The sequence below is a fragment of the Labrus mixtus genome, chromosome 2 (assembly GCF_963584025.1).
Source record: "Labrus mixtus chromosome 2, fLabMix1.1, whole genome shotgun sequence".
Taxonomy (NCBI): Eukaryota; Metazoa; Chordata; class Actinopteri; order Labriformes; family Labridae; genus Labrus; species Labrus mixtus.
The window spans coordinates 35056568-35072936 of record NC_083613.1 but is presented as its reverse complement, the minus strand read 5'-3'; the positions used below and the strand labels follow the sequence as shown (position 1 = coordinate 35072936).

General features: G+C 46.5%; 1 protein-coding gene across 1 annotated transcript in view; it reads right to left on the bottom strand.

The window, feature by feature from the left end:
* Positions 1-12782, bottom strand: part of LOC132993527 (spectrin beta chain, non-erythrocytic 1-like) — a 52538-nt gene extending 39756 nt beyond the window's left edge. The window contains exons 1-2 of the mRNA XM_061063410.1: positions 12634-12782; positions 3377-3591 (exon numbers count right to left, since the gene is read on the bottom strand). Coding sequence (XP_060919393.1) covers positions 3377-3530 — 154 coding nt within the window. The 5' untranslated portion in view covers positions 3531-3591; positions 12634-12782. The remainder of the gene's footprint in view (positions 1-3376; positions 3592-12633) is intronic.
* Positions 12783-16369: the final 3587 nt, after the last annotated feature.

The window sequence follows — 16369 nt, the reverse complement described above, 5'->3', positions numbered from 1 at the left end:
TCGCCATTTCATCCTCTCTATTCCCCCTTCCTCCTCCTCATCCCGCTGTTTCCTTCTTCCTCTACCTCCCTCTCCTCTTTCCCTTCTCTGTAAAGGAAAACAATCTATGTTTGATTGACAGCTGGATGGATCAGCCCACCACAGGAAGTGATGTCATGTTTGTCAGGTTGTGTGAAGCTGAGAACAAAGGGCTTCTGTCTGTTGTGTGTTTTGTTTTTGTACACTTTGCTGCCCTCTAGTGGTGAGAACGATCATCACAGCTCAACAATGTGTTCAGAGAAAAACTAATATTGTACTAAAGTAGGGAGAGTGATGCATCATGGGAAGTCTGCAGCATTGAAGTAACTCAATTGGTCATGTCGTGGTCATGTCGTGGTCGTGTCGTGGTCGTGTTGTGGTCGTGTCGTGGTCGTGGTCGTGTTGTGGTTGTGCTGTGGTCGTGGTTGTGTTGTTGTGTCGTGGTCGTGTCGTGGTCGTGTTGTTGTTGTGTCGTGGTCGTGCTGTGGTCATGTCGTGGTCGTGTTGTTGTTGTGTCGTGGTCGTGCTGTGGTCGTGTCGTGGTCGTGTTGTTGTGTCGTGGTCGTGTTGTGGTCGTGTCGTGGTCGTGCTGTGGTCGTGTTGTGGTCATGTCGTGGTCGTGCTGTGGTCGTGTTGTTGTTGTGTTGTTGTGTTGTTGTTGTGGTGTTGTTGTTGTGTTGTTGTTGTGTGGTCGTGTTGTTGTTGTGTTGTTGTTGTGTTGTTGTTGTGTTGTGGTCGTGTTGTTGTTGTGTTGTTGTGTTGTGGTCGTGTTGTTGTTGTGTCGTGGTCGTGTTGTGGTCGTGGTCGTGGTCGTGGTTGTGTTGTTGTGTCGTGGTCGTGTCGTGGTCGTGTTGTTGTTGTGTCGTGGTCGTGCTGTGGTCATGTCATGGTCGTGTCGTGGTCGTGTTGTTGTTGTGTCGTGGTCGTGCTGTGGTCGTGTCGTGGTCGTGTTGTTGTGTCGTGGTCGTGTTGTGGTCGTGTCGTGGTCGTGCTGTGGTCGTGTCGTGGTCGTGTTGTTGTTGTGTCGTGGTCGTGGTCGTGCTGTGGTCGTGTTGTTGTGTCGTGGTCGTGCTGTGGTCGTGTTGTGGTCGTGTTGTTGTGTCGTGGTCGTGTCGTGGTCGTGTCGTGGTCGTGCTGTGGTCGTGTCGTGTTGTTGTTGTGTCGTGGTCGTGCTGTGGTCGTGTCGTGGTCGTGCTGTGGTCGTGTTGTGGTCATGTCGTGGTCGTGCTGTGGTCGTGTTGTTGTTGTGTTGTTGTTGTGGTGTTGTTGTTGTGTGGTCGTGTTGTTGTTGTGTTGTTGTTGTGTTGTTGTTGTGTTGTGGTCGTGTTGTTGTTGTGTTGTTGTGTTCGTGTTGTGTTGTTGTGGTCGTGTTGTTGTTGTGTTGTTGTTGTGTTGTTGTTGTTGTGTTGTTGTTGTTGTGTTGTTGTTGTGTTGTGGTCGTGTTGTTGTGTTGTGGTCGTGTTGTTGTTGTTGTGTTGTGGTCGTGTTATTGTTGTGTTGTGGTCGTGTTGTTGTTGTGTTGTTGTTGTGTTGTGGTCGTGTTGTTGTTGTGTTGTGGTCGTGTTGTTGTGTTGTTGTTGTGTTGTGGTCGTGTTGTTGTTGTGTTGTTGTTGTGTTGTGGTCGTGTTGTTGTTGTGTTGTGGTCGTGTTGTTGTGTTGTTGTTGTGTTGTGGTCGTGTTGTTGTTGTGGTCGTGTTGTTGTTGTGTTGTGGTCGTGTTGTTGTTGTGGTCGTGTTGTTGTTGTGTTGTGGTCGTGTTGTTGTGTTGTGGTCGTGTTGTTGTTGTGTTGTGGTCGTGTTGTTGTTGTGTTGTGGTCGTGTTGTTGTTGTGTTGTGGTCGTGTTGTTGTTGTGTTGTGGTCGTGTTGTTGTTGTGTTGTTGTTGTGTTGTGGTCGTGTTGTTGTTGTGTTCGTCTTGTGTTGTTGTTGTGTTGTGGTCGTGTTGTTGTTGTGTTGTGGTCGTGTTGTTGTTGTGTTGTGGTCGTGTTGTCGTTGTGTTGTGGTCGTGTTGTTGTTGTGTTGTTGTTGTGTTGTGGTCATCTTGTTGTGTTGTTGTTGTGGTCGTCTTGTTGTTGTGTTGTTGTTGTGTTGTGGTCGTGTTGATGTTGTTGTTGTGTTGTGGTCGTGGTGTTGTTGTGTTGTGGTCGTGTTGTTGTTGTGTTGTTGCTGTGTTGTGGTCGTGTTGTTGTTGTGTTGTTGTTGTGTTGTGGTCGTGTTGATGTTGTTGTTGTGTTGTGGTCGTGGTGTTGTTGTGTTGTGGTCGTGTTGTTGTTGTGTTGTTGCTGTGTTGTGGTCGTGTTGTTGTTGTGTTGTTGTTGTGTTGTGGTCGTGTTGTTGTTGTGTTGTTGTTGTGTTGTTATTGTGTTGTTGTTGTGTTGTTATTGTGTTGTGGTCGTGTTGTTGTTGTGTTGTGGTCGTGTTGTTGTTGTGTTGTTATTGTGTTGTGGTCGTGTTGTTGTTGTGTTGTTGTCGTGTTGTTGTTGTGTTGTTATTGTGTTGTGGTCGTGTTGTTGTTGTGTTGTTGTTGTGTTGTGGTCGTGTTGTTGTTGTGTTGTTGTTGTGTTGTTGTGTTGTTATTGTGTTGTTATTGTGTTGTGGTCGTGTTGTTGTTGTGTTGTGGTCGTGTTGTTGTTGTGTTGTTATTGTGTTGTGGTCGTGTTGTTGTTGTGTTGTTGTTGTGTTGTGGTCGTGTTGTTGTTGTGTTGTTGTTGTTGTGTTGTTATTGTGTTGTTGTTGTGTTGTTGTTGTGTTGTTGTTGTGTTGTTATTGTGTTGTGGTCGTGTTGTTGTTGTGTTGTGGTCGTGTTGTTGTTGTGTTGTTATTGTGTTGTGGTCGTGTTGATGTTGTTGTTGTGTTGTGGTCGTGGTGTTGTTGTGTTGTGGTCGTGTTGTTGTTGTGTTGTTGCTGTGTTGTGGTCGTGTTGTTGTTGTGTTGTTGTTGTGTTGTGGTCGTGTTGTTGTTGTGTTGTTGTTGTGTTGTTATTGTGTTGTGGTCGTGTTGTTGTTGTGTTGTTGTCGTGTTGTTGTTGTGTTGTTATTGTGTTGTGGTCGTGTTGTTGTTGTGTTGTTGTTGTGTTGTGGTCGTGTTGTTGTTGTGTTGTTGTTGTGTTGTTGTGTTGTTATTGTGTTGTTGTTGTGTTGTGGTCGTGTTGTTGTTGTGTTGTGGTCGTGTTGTTGTTGTGTGGTGGTCGTCTTGTTGTTGTGTTGTGGTCGTGTTGTTGTTGTGTTGTTGTTGTGTTGTGGTCGTCTTGTTGTTGTGTTGTTGTTGTGTTGTGGTCGTGGTCGTGTTGTTGTTGTGTTGTGGTCGTGTTGTTGTTGTGTCGTGGTCGTGTCGTGGTCGTGTCAGGGGGCGGGCTCCTACCTGCGAGCGCCTTGATGCGGGAGCGTTCAAAGAGGCGGGCTGAGCTGTTCTCGTTGTCCCACTCATCGTCCCAGCGGTTGTTGACCGTGTCGTTGCTGCTGTACTGCTGCTGCAGCTCCATGTGGTCGAACTCGGCGGCCACCGTCGTCATCATGACCTCACACCTGTGACACGCGCCTCGATGTCAGCGGAGACTCGTCCACATGGACGACTTCCTGAGGGACGAAACGAGACAGAGATCAACAAACTGGAGTATTGATCAAACAGGAAATACTTTAAACTCCATTAACGAGCTCACAGCAGGGAGCGGCCATGTTTACAAACATCATCAACAACAACAACAACAACACAAACATGAGGGTGAACCTGCTGAGGTGTTTCTGTGAGTAAATATCTGAGTGTGTTCTTCTCTGTTCTCTGATCTCCTGACTAAAACAGTCAACAAAAACATGAAGAGCATCGACTCCATCAACTACTTCATCAAATAAACAACAACAACTCAAAGTGATCAAAATACTTCTATTGACAAAAACAACTAGAGGTGGGAAAAAATCAATTCATGTAAAAATGGAAACTTTTATCTTCTGAGATTTTAAATCGATTCATAACTTACAAAAATCTTTTTTTTTTTGGCTAATCAATCCCTCCATGCTAATGCTAATGCTAGCTCGTTAACTCAGCAGAATGACAAACAGAGCAACAAGACATCCAGAGATTCCAAAGATTCCCCTAACAACAAGAGAAAAGACAACAACAACAACATCCTCATAAATTGACAAAAGCAAAATAAACAGCGGAACAATAACAACATCAACAAAAACAACAGATGTTTTCACCCCGTCTGAGTGGGTGTCATTACTCAAAGGCGCCAAATCAACAGCAGACGTCACTGCGTCCATGTTTTATACACACTGTGGTGTCATGGCGAGAGCAGCCGTGCTGAGCTCCCATTGGCTGCTGGCTAATGGAGGAGGTAAAGAGCGCCATCAGATCAGAGGCATCGAGCGCCCGAGGAGCCATCGGAGCACTCAGACATCCAGAGGACGTCCACTGGGACTCCTCTAATGGATCTGACTTCCCAGAATCCTCTGCAGGAGCGTGGAAACAGATCTCTGATCAGCTGGAAGTCAGAGAGGAGGAGCTGGGACTCTCTCTCCCTCTCTCTCGCTCTCCCTCTCCCACCCGTGACCCCTGACCCCTCCATCGGCTCCCCATCGCCCAGCGTATCAACTTCAACCTCTTTATTATCTCCTACAAAGCCCTCCATCACCTGACTCCTCCCCCTACCTGTCTGACCTCCCCCACCGCCCCCCTTTGCAGGACTAACCTCCAACCTGTGTGTTTCATATCGGGGAACTATGGCGTTTAGCGTTTAACGTCTGACCACGTTTAGTTTGGACCAGAAGAAGAGGTCGACTCTGAGTCTCTGGCTAACCCATGTGACATCATCAGCAAGGAGAGGGGGGAGTGTGTGTGTGTGTGTGTGTGTGTGTGTGTCGTCATGTTTGAAGAATGTGGAGCGATCTGAACTCTAACAGTCCCAGAGGAGAGGGAGGGGGCGGCTAACACTTCCTGTCCCCCCCCCCCTCAGACCCTGGAGAACAGCGCTGTGTGTAGATACGGCTCTTGAAAACTCCACTGATTGGTCTGTTCATGTGTCAATCAAGCTCAAGGTTGCATCTGTTGCTTAGCTAGCCTAGCTTATCATGCTAACAGGACCTGCCACGTAACGACAGGTAGGCGAGCTGACAGGCCGGACAGGAAGTCAGCGTTCTCCAGAGCGCCAGGAGAGTTAGACCAAGGTTAAAGTGTCTGTTCACTCTGAATACCAGCGCGGTGCGGCGGGGGGGGCGAATACACCGAAGGGAGTGGACGAGTGGAATGTGTCTCCGAGTGTGTGTGTGTGTGTGTGTGTGTGTGTGTGTGTGTGTGTGTGTGTGTGTGTGTGTGTGTGTCTCCGAGTGTGTGTGTGTGTGTGTGTGTGTGTGTGTGTGTGTGTCTCCGAGTGTGTGTGTGTGTTTGTGTGTGTGTGTGTGTGTGTGTCTCCGAGTGTGTGTGTGTGTGTCTCCGAGTGTGTGTGTGTGTGTGTGTGTGTGTGTGTGTGTCTCCGAGTGTGTGTGTGTGTGTGTGTGTCTCCGAGTGTGTGTGTGTGTGTGTGTGTGTGTGTGTCTCTGAGTGTGTGTGTGTGTCTCTGAGTGTGTGTGTGTGTGTGTGTGTGTCTGAGTGTGTGTGTCTGAGTGTGTGTGTCTGAGTGTGTGTGTGTGTGTGTGTGTGTGTTTTCTGGGGTGTTGTCGAACAAATGGTCGTGCCTCTAAAATACTCCTCAGACATTCTTCAGAGCCTGACAGACACAGCTGAGGACACACACACACACACACACACACACACACACACACACACACACACACACACACACACACACACACACACACACACACACACACACACACACCTGTCTCCCTCAGCAGCTGTCTAACAGGACGGTCTCTCTCACACACATACCTCTGTTCCCAGTTTAATGCTAAGCTAACAGCTCCCGTATTTAACAGGACATGTAATGTTTGCAGCAGGGAGGAAGGTCTACTTGTTAACACCACCTGTTTTAAAACGATGACATTCTCTTTTATTCTCCTCCTCTTCTTCTTCTTCAGTGTAAATAAGTCTCAGAGCTCCTCTTCAACATGTGTATGAAGTTTCTTGTTCTAAATCCACTCTGATCCTGTATTTGATCATGTCTATAAACCCCTCTATTTCAGCCCTGCTCAGAACAGGCTGTTTCTGTGTCTGTACCTTTAAATATGTAAATGAGCTGTGTCTGTTTTTACCGCTCTGTGTAATTCTTCTCCCTATGTATTGACATCACGATTCTCTCACACAAGTTTTTTTTATCCAACAAATATAAAAAGACGTGCTGTCTATGTCCTTCAACAGACATAACTTATAATATGAATCTCTTTTCCTGTCTTATTTTAGAGACTTTAAAGGTCCAATCAGTAAGCTGTGTAGAGAGTGAGATGATAAAGGTATCTTACTATCTGATCATTAAGGAAACATGTTGAAGTGCTGGCTTCTCTGACAACAATGCAGCAGCCAGTATGTCCTCCTTCTAACTTTAGATTCTGCTCCTGAATGCTCTGGATTTGTTTGGACCAGAGAAGGTAGGCGCTTTTAAGGCGACCCCCCACACACAGCCGTTTTGGACACCCCTCAGTTTACCAGATATGAGAGCAGTTATCAGGTCAACAGGTGTTGCAGCGATGGAAGCGGTCAAGAGAAGTGTTTCAGATAGAAGTGATTGTACCCGACCTAAAAAGCCTCTGCATGTTTCTAATAAGCTCCACGAGCAGAAACGTGCTCAAACTAGGATCAATATTGGAGATGCTTTTGAAAAATGGAGAGAGGTTAGAACACAGAAAGGTTTACAGACCCATGCAGAGCTGGATAAACACTGAAGCTTCAGAGTCCACCACATGGTGACCTGAGTGAGCATGGACTCTAGAGAGGAGGGGGGGGGAGACAGCTCTCTATGATGTTTAGAATTTAGACTGCAGTACCCATTTTAAACACTAGGGGTCACAGTTACATACTGCTCCTTTAAAGCTTCTGTACTTTTTTATTTTATCGTTATAAAACATGTGGTGTTGAAAAAAATTGAATGAAATATTTTGACTACTTTAGACGAGACAAATGGAACCCAGACGTCATCAATGAAGCAGACCGAGGTGTTTGATGGACACAGACACGTCAGCTTAATACATCAGAGTATAAAAACATGTGATCAGTTTCAGGTTCACTGCAGGACTCGACTGTTAATGCTCCAGAAACAGCAGAAGAAGAATGAGCTCACTCCACCGAGCAGAGCAGGGCGTCATTATTGGATTTATGAACACACACACACACACACACACACACACAGAGTCATTTCCTGGTTAGCTGACCCCACCCTTCATCACATCAGCTCCATCACACTGAACTGAACACACACTCAGGTCTGATATTTACGTTGTTTATGTATCAAATATCGGACTGACGACGCGGATCAAGAAACATTCTCAACTCGCACTCAGACTGAACTGTAAGAAGTTTCAACAAATCGTCTCCATGACAACGTTCAGACAAGATATAACAGCTGCTTCTATCAACAGTCCAACTCTTACACTGCAGTTTAAAAGATTTAATCTGAAAAACCTGACAGTTGTTGCTGCTTCCTGTTTGTATGTGAAGCCAGCACAAAGTGCAGATACATTTCTTTGGAATCATTAAACTGTTCAGTGGCCTGTTTATTATATCGGTGTTGACTCAGCACTATTCTGTCTGTAATGGACGCTGCTAAGAGCATCAGTCAGGGATCGCTGTTGTTTCTCCTAAGCGGCTTTCTTCAGTGCCTCTTACCTTTTTACCTCGTTAGCATTTCATGTATTTTGTCTTTTATTTTTTTCTGTCCTTGTAAAACTCTCTAAATGTACTATGGGAGGTAGAGCCTTCAGTTATCAGGCCTTCTCGTGGTACCTACAGTCTCTGAATGTACTATGGGAGGTAGAGCCTTCAGTTATCAGACCTGCTCGTGGTACCTACAGTCTCTAAATGTACTATGGGAGGTAGAGCCTTCAGTTATCAGGCCTGATCGTGGTACCTACAGTCTCTAAATGTACTATGGGAGGTAGAGCCTTCAGTTATCAGGCCTGATCGTGGTACCTACAGTCTCTAAATGTACTATGGGAGGTAGAGTCTTCAGTTATCAGGCCTGATCGTGGTACCTACAGTCTCTAAATGTACTATGGGAGGTAGAGTCTTCAGTTATCAGGCCTGATCGTGGTACCTACAGTCTCTAAATGTACTATGGGAGGTAGAGCCTTCAGTTATGAGGCCTGATCGTGGTACCTACAGTCTCTAAATGTACTATGGGAGGTAGAGTCTTCAGTTATCAGGCCTGATCGTGGTACCTACAGTCTCTAAATGTACTATGGGAGGTAGAGTCTTCAGTTATCAGGCCTGATCGTGGTACCTACGGTCTCTAAATGTACTATGGGAGGTAGAGCCTTCAGTTATCAGGCCTGATCGTGGTACCTACAGTCTCTAAATGTACTATGGGAGGTAGAGTCTTCAGTTATCAGGCCTGATCGTGGTACAGTCTCTAAATGTACTATGGGAGGTAGAGTCTTCAGTTATCAGGCCTGATCGTGGTACAGTCTCTAAATGTACTATGGGAGGTAGAGTCTTCAGTTATCAGGCCTGCTCGTGGTACCTACGGTCTCTAAATGTACTATGGTAGGTAGAGCCTTCAGTTATCAGGTCTGCTCGTGGTACAGTCTCTAAATGTACTATGGGAGGTAGAACCTTCAGTTATCAGGTCTGCTCGTGGTACCTACGGTCTCTAAATGTACTATGGGAGGTAGAGCCTTCAGTTATCAGGCCTGCTCGTGGTACAGTCTCTAAATGTACTATGGGAGGTAGAGCCTTCAGTTATCAGGTCTGCTCGTGGTACCTACGGTCTCTAAATGTACTATGGGAGGTAGAGCCTTCAGTTATCAGGCCTGCTTGTGGTACAGTCTGTAAATGTACTATGGGAGGTAGAGCCTTCAGTTATCAGGTCTGCTCGTGGTACAGTCTCTAAATGTACTATGGGAGGTAGAGCCTTCAGTTATCAGGCCTGCTCGTGGTACAGTCTCTAAATGTACTATGGGAGGTAGAGCCTTCAGTTATCAGGCCTGCTCGTGGTACCTACGGTCTCTAAATGTACTATGGGAGGTAGAGCCTTCAGTTATCAGGTCTGCTCGTGGTACCTACAGTCTCTAAATGTACTATGGGAGGTAGAGCCTTCAGTTATCAGGTCTGCTCGTGGTACCTACAGTCTCTAAATGTACTATGGGAGGTAGAGCCTTCAGTTATGAGGCCTGCTCGTGGTACAGTCTCTAAATGTACTATGGGAGGTAGAGCCTTCAGTTATCAGGCCTGCTCGTGGTACAGTCTCTAAATGTACTATGGGAGCTAGAGCCTTCAGTTATCAGGCCTGCTCGTGGTACCTACAGTCTCTAAATGTACTATGGGAGGTAGAGCCTTCAGTTATCAGGCCTGCTCGTGGTACAGTCTCTAAATGTACTATGGGAGGTAGAGCCTTCAGTTATCAGGTCTGCTCGTGGTACCTACAGTCTCTAAATGTACTATGGGAGGTAGAGCCTTCAGTTATCAGGCCTGCTCGTGGTACAGTCTCTAAATATACTATGGGAGGTAGAGCCTTCAGTTATCAGGTCTGCTCGTGGTACAGTCTCTAAATGTACTATGGGAGGTAGAGCCTTCAGTTATCAGGCCTGCTCGTGGTAGTCTCTAAATGTACTATGGGAGGTAGAGCCTTCAGTTATCAGGCCTGCTCGTGGTACAGTCTCTAAATGTACTATGGGAGGTAGAGCCTTCAGTTATCAGGTCTGCTCGTGGTACAGTCTCTAAATGTACTATGGGAGGTAGAGCCTTCAGTTATCAGGCCCCTCTCCTCTGGAATCATCTACCAGTCAGGATCCGGCAGGAAGACACACTTTTTACTTTTAAGAATAGACTTAACACTTTCTTTTTGATAAAGCTTATAGTTAGGGAGTGCTCTCTATCACTATCTGTAAATCTGAGTTATTATCCACATATTTTCCTGGGAGCTCCTGAGCTCTCATGTCTTGTAGGGTCCTCTGGATCGTTGGTGGGGTTTAGAAGAAACAGAAATCTGTCCTGGCTGAACTCGTGTTTCCTGTCCCGACTGAAGACAAAGAACAGAGCACTAATGACTCTGTGATACTGACAAGGTCTTCTTTCATAATTCATGAGGGTGAGTCCAGGTGAACTCATCACACTGAAAGATGGTCCGAGTCTTTATCCATGATGTTTTTAATGCTGAGCAGGTTCATGTTTGCATCATTATTACATCCTGTAACGTCCCCATCATATTGATTATTCACAGAATATTCCCAACGGATCCACACAGACAAACATCCTGTCCACACTCAGGGTCGTTTTAGAGAACCTTAAAGTACTGACGTTGTAGCAGGTTAACAAAAAGGTTCCTCGACCATCTGAGACTTTTAGAAGCATTATTGAGTTTGATGTTCTAAGGTCAAAGGTCACGTCTCTTTCATGAGAACATTTTCTGACTAAGATTTCAAAACAAGATGAATACAAAATGGACAATTTAAATCGATCTGACAAAAATGTCCTGCAATACTCCTTTTTTCACCAGCAGAGGGCGCTACCTGCCTATTTGATGTGAACAGCTGAAGAAGAGAGGCCTACAGACGTGGAGAAGGCGATTAAAGATTTGAAGGTGAAAACGACAGGCGAGCAGAAAACAGATCATAACAGTTTAAACGAAAGAGCGATGAACGAAACGTAAAAACACAAACAACAGGATGCAGCGCGTCAAACGGAGCGACGCCACGAAGCTCATCACACCGAAACAGAAAAATAAAGAAAATCATAAGAAGTTCTGCCGCTCTGTTCTTACTCGTTGCCTGCATAACGGCGTCATTTTGGTGTCTGAGCGTTTGAGGAGCGTGGCAGGCGGGGCGTGTGAGCACCCAGCGAGAGCTACACACACACACACACACACACACCCGCTCTGAGGGGGGGGTTCCTCTTAAACTTTTTTTTTTGAGGTAAATCAACTTAAAATACGAACACTTTTTGGAAGGTATATGAACGCAGATCAGATCCTCGGGACTCCGCCTCCACGGGCCCAGTATCCCGGATACTTTCACATGCAGACGTCTGAATGGTGAAGCCTGCGTGGTCGCGCTGATTAGTGCGTTGTTTCATGCTATATTTCTATTGGTTACTTAGTTTACGTAGATCGTAGAAGCTTTCACATTGTGAGGAGATCGTCCAACATTTCGGACGATGTCAGATATTTGTAGCTGGCTTTCCGAGGACCAACGTTTGGAGCCACGACCACGATATGACCACGATTCAACGTCTTTCATCAGGGACGGACCAAACCTGTACAGTTTGTACCCGGTGTTACACCCTGCACACTCAGACGGGAGTACCATCTTCCAATGCTCGCCTGAGAGCGCCATACGTCAGAGTGATCTGTAAACACGGTAGGGTTAGGGTTAGGTTGAAGGTTAACTTGAATAATAACCTTCTAACGGGCGGGTTACCCATCGCTCTGACGTGTTCGTCTGACCGTCAGCGCTGTTGACTCTTCTGTGAGAAACTAAATGAGACTGTTTGGATTATTTAGAAAACATTGCTGTTCTCTGAAACATTCCTCTTATTGTTCTATCAGAGTGTTAGATCCTGTTTATTTACATAATCACACACACACACACACACACACACACACACACACACACACACACTGGGGGGGGGATTACACCCTGCCCCGGCCTGGATCCGGGCCTGCAGACTACATAACGGTTTAGTAAGGAGCATGTCGGTGTGTGAACGGGCTCGGTAACCTCCACGCAACATTTCTACCACAACAGAGCATGGAGGGGGGTGCGGGGTTTCTGGGGGGGGGGGGGGTTTGGAGGCTTGCAGAGTGCTCCTCCTCGCCCCGGCCTCTCTCTCTCTCTCTCACGGTGTGTTTTCACCATTTTCTGCCGCTGCTCGTTAAACTGCGGACCGGCCTGCTGCGGGACGCATCCCGCTCCTTTCACCGCTAAAAATAACCCCGCAAATGTTCTCTGTGCGGAGTTTATTGTCCTGAACACACACACACACACACACACACACACAGACACACACACACACACACACACACACACACACACACACACACACACACACACACACACACACACACACACACACACACACACACACACACACACACACACACACACACACACACACACCTCCTCCTCCTCCTCCTCCTCCTCCTCCTCCTCCTCCCGCGGCCACGCCTGTTTTTGCGTCCATGCATGGCGCACCGTTATTATCCTCCATCCTCCTCCCCAGACTAATGGCTGCTGGCTGCTGGCGGGGCGGGGGGACGAGCGGCGGACATGCGGGCTGAGGAGAGCCGCAGCCCCGCCACAGAGAGCGGATCAGGCCGGGAGAGAGGAGCGGGTCTATCGGCGGTACTTTGTGCTCCGGTCCGGACCAGAAGAGTCCCACTGAGCCGATCCCCTCCGACATGAAGCGAAGTTTGCGGAGGATCCGAGGCTTCCCTGTGTCCCTCCGCCGCTCCAAATCACTGCCCCCGCAACAATAGAGCCCCGCAGGGCCCCGCACGGCCCCGCACAGCCCCGGGAACAATATGAGAAGGTTCTTACCTGCTCAGAAGGTCACAGAGTCTCCAAAGTTGAGCTCGGAGGATCCACAGAGTCCGCAAACTGCCTCCGACAGACAGACACACAGACAGACAGGAGGAGGAGGAGGGAGCTCTGCTGCTGCTGCTGCTGCTGCTGCAGGGGATGACGGGAAAGAATCCGCACTGCCCCCTCCTCCTCATCACCCCTCCTCCTCCTCCTCCTCCTCACACAGCCCCCTCCCCCCTCCCTCCTGTCTGCATCAGAGCGAGTCTACATCAAACTCTCCTTTATCTGCTTTTTATTTTACCTCCATTTGTCTGTTTGTCTTTGTGATGAGTTCAAGGACAATCTGAAATCTCAGCTCCAGCTTTAAGGAAACATATAACAGTAAAAAAAAAAGCCCCTGTAGCGCTCCCTGCAGGCGGCAGAGTTCATAACACACTCGGATCATTTATCGATTAGTACTGTCTGAAGTGTGGGTAAACATGTTTTCAGTCTGGCCTGAAGGGGGCGCTGTAGAAGAGGTCAAAGGGTCGTTAAAATCTCCACAGGGTTCATCCTCCGAGGAGCAGGAGTATCTAGATTTGAGTTTCTCTTTATTATTTAAATTAACCTCGTGTCCTTGCTAAAACAACGAGCAGCCGAACATACAAACAACCTACACGACTATGAACAACAAGAAGACATCAGGGAGACAGACAGATCATTTAACATCTTCAAATCATCCAATCAGAGCAGCTCGTTAAGTCTCAGCTCTTTTTGTGATTTGCTCAGGGTTAAACTCTTTATATGTGATTTTTTGATCCAGCAGATGTCGCCCTTGAGCACCAGCATGAAATCAAAACAACTCGCGCTGCATTGTTGTGTTAGCATGCTAATGCTAGCGATCTTTATTATGCTCGTATCTTCACACTGCATGTAAATTTACCTGAAATGAGCGTGATCTAGAAACACAGTTAAGCAGTGAGTACAGTATGTTATTCTTCTTTTCTCTAGTCCCTCAATTAAACAACTTTTATACACGAGGGGAGGAGTCAGCCGGCCGTCCTGGCGATGTAAACAAAGTGAAGATAGGACTCTGAAAACTCTGAAAACATCACAGACAGTGGGACTCGGGTGTTACACCCATTGTAGACAGTCATGACTCACAGAGTTATTTTCAGAGGATATACTTGATTTATATATTTAAGGGTGAAAAATCACAAATAAAGACTTTAAAGAAAGAATGTGCGACTTCTTGATCCAGTAGATGGCGCCCTTGAGCACCAGAACAAACTGCTGTTAGGCCACACCTCCTCCATACTGAAGCCTCATGTCTTACGTCTCCGTCCAACAAACTGGTTTTTGACTCGACTCCAGTAATTGTCACTCATCTTGACTTGCGCCGAGTTGATTTGATGTTTCCATCGACTCCTCGCCATCTGACACGCCGTGACTTGATTCAACTTGTACCTGACTTCCTCTCATTTTTTTAAAGATATTTTTTTGGGTCCTTTTTGCTTTTATTTGATTGGACCCTGAAGAGAAACAGGAAGTGATGGGAGAGAGCGGCGAGTGATGTGCAGCAAAGGGCCGAGGTCAGATTCCAACCCTCTGTACAGCCAGGGGCACGACATAACCACTAGGCCACCCGGCGCCCCTGACTCGGCTGCTGCTGAAACCCTCCTGGTTGGTCCTGTGTGACTCGGTTTCAGAATACCACAGAGGCCACTTGGGGACTCGTTCCCGTGTTGCCAGGTGATGATGTCACTCAGTGGGCGTGGCCCACTTAAAGCACAGTCAGTGCTCGTTAATAATGAATGATCTTAATGGAGCTGCTGCTGTTTCCACTCGGCTGCTGTCAGAGAAAAAAACACTCATAACTCCTCCGCTGTTTATTTAATATGACAATTTAAAGCTCTGGTTTCCATGGTGACAGCTGCTGAGGCTCATGGGAAGTAGAGTTCTTTTAGAGTTTTTTTAGACCAAGCAGAACCCTGAACGCCTCAGACTGAGGCCAGAGAACGGGACACTGAGACGGGACACTACCTGCTCTCTGATTGGTCGATGCAGAAACATGAAAACATGGATCTGTTGTGTAAAGTGATCCGTGCTGAGCCGTGCTGAGCCGTGCTGAGCGTCAGCGGCGAGCCCATTACCGCCTGATGGAGCTCTTTAATGATGTCTGATGGGAAACGCCGCGGCCTAACGAGCGCTCTGATTGGATAAACACGCTCAGAGTGCTTCAGAGACCCTGAGTGCTCCGGCTACTGTCACAAACAGTTTTCACTTCCATTCACATGGACCTCCCTTAATGTTAGAAAGGCGGCCATCTTGGATTTCTGGAGGCTGGAGTTGACAACACAATAAAAACACTTTATTTCTACAGTTACTTCAAAAACCGTTCTCCACTCTAATCCCGGTTTCTGAAAGCAGGAAATGAAGAGAAGATAAACCTAACGACAGGCTGAGAGCTGGAGCTGAGGCGGGTTTTAAACCTCCTGACAAACCGTTACACCGCACCCACCTGTCAATCAGGTCAGCTACACGCCTTATTGTGAATAACTCTTATCCTTCATCAAATCAAAACTGATGAGTCATCAAAACATTCACCCCCCGTACAGTGTGTGTCCATCGAGACATGAGCTAATCACACCTATTTGTTTTTTGAACCAGGCTGTAAACATGTTAATCTCTGCTGTAAAAACAGGCTTTTTAGAATGGGTGTGTATGTGACTTCCTGTGCTTCTGCAGCCAGCCTCTAGTGGACACTCCAGGAACTGCAGGATGTTACACTTCAGCATCGGCTTCATGTTTCAACACGTGATGTTGCTGCTTGGTTGGTAGGTAGAAGTAGCTTCATCTCACTCTATTTAATGATGAGTGTTTGACTCACATGTTAGGTTGACAGAGATGCGTTTGGAGGTCGTTCTCCCCAGCGTGTTCTCAGCTTCACAGTAAAACTCCCCAAAGTCAGAGGACTCGATGGAGCTGAAGACAAGTGTAGCTCCTGGATATGTGTGATTAGGCTTTAGAGGTTCATCCGCCTTGTACCAGGTGTAATCAGCTGCTGGGTTAGCATCACTGCTACAGGTCAGATTGACTGAAGTGCCCTCCACTATCTCACCGTGGGAACTCACTGACACAGAAGGAGGCTTTGGAGCATCTGGAGGAGAATCAGAGAGACCTCACATCAGATGAAGATGGATGTGTTATATTGAACAGCTTTGGTTCTGAAACTGACGATCATACCTGCTGAATAAAAGTTTTTATATTTGCAGAAAAATGAAACAGTGAGACAGATAATCAGGAAACTCTCTGATAACCTGCACAAATGAAAATGGAGGTAACATTTAACCCTCTGGTATCACTCAATGAATTTTTCACTTTCCTCTTACAATCACTTTGACTGTGTTAGCGCATATGGAATGATTTTTCGTAGGAAGTTTGTTTTCTAGATACATTTTGAAATTCCAATTTAATTTTTTTGAATAGTTCTATGATACACTGGGTACAAATTTACTATCCTCTTGAGCCACTCGTTGACAGAAATATCCGCTCCCTAAAACGGCTGTGAAGATCATTAGAATAATATTTTAACTATCAAATATTCAAATATTTTCAGGATTTTAACCCTTTAGATGCAAGTTTTATGAAATGATTTCACAGGTTTTTAGAAAACAAAAAACACAAAACAAATTATATTTTCTATATTATATATGAGGGGGGGGCTGGGGGATTTATTTCAAACACAGTCTTGGATATGTCAAAGATTATC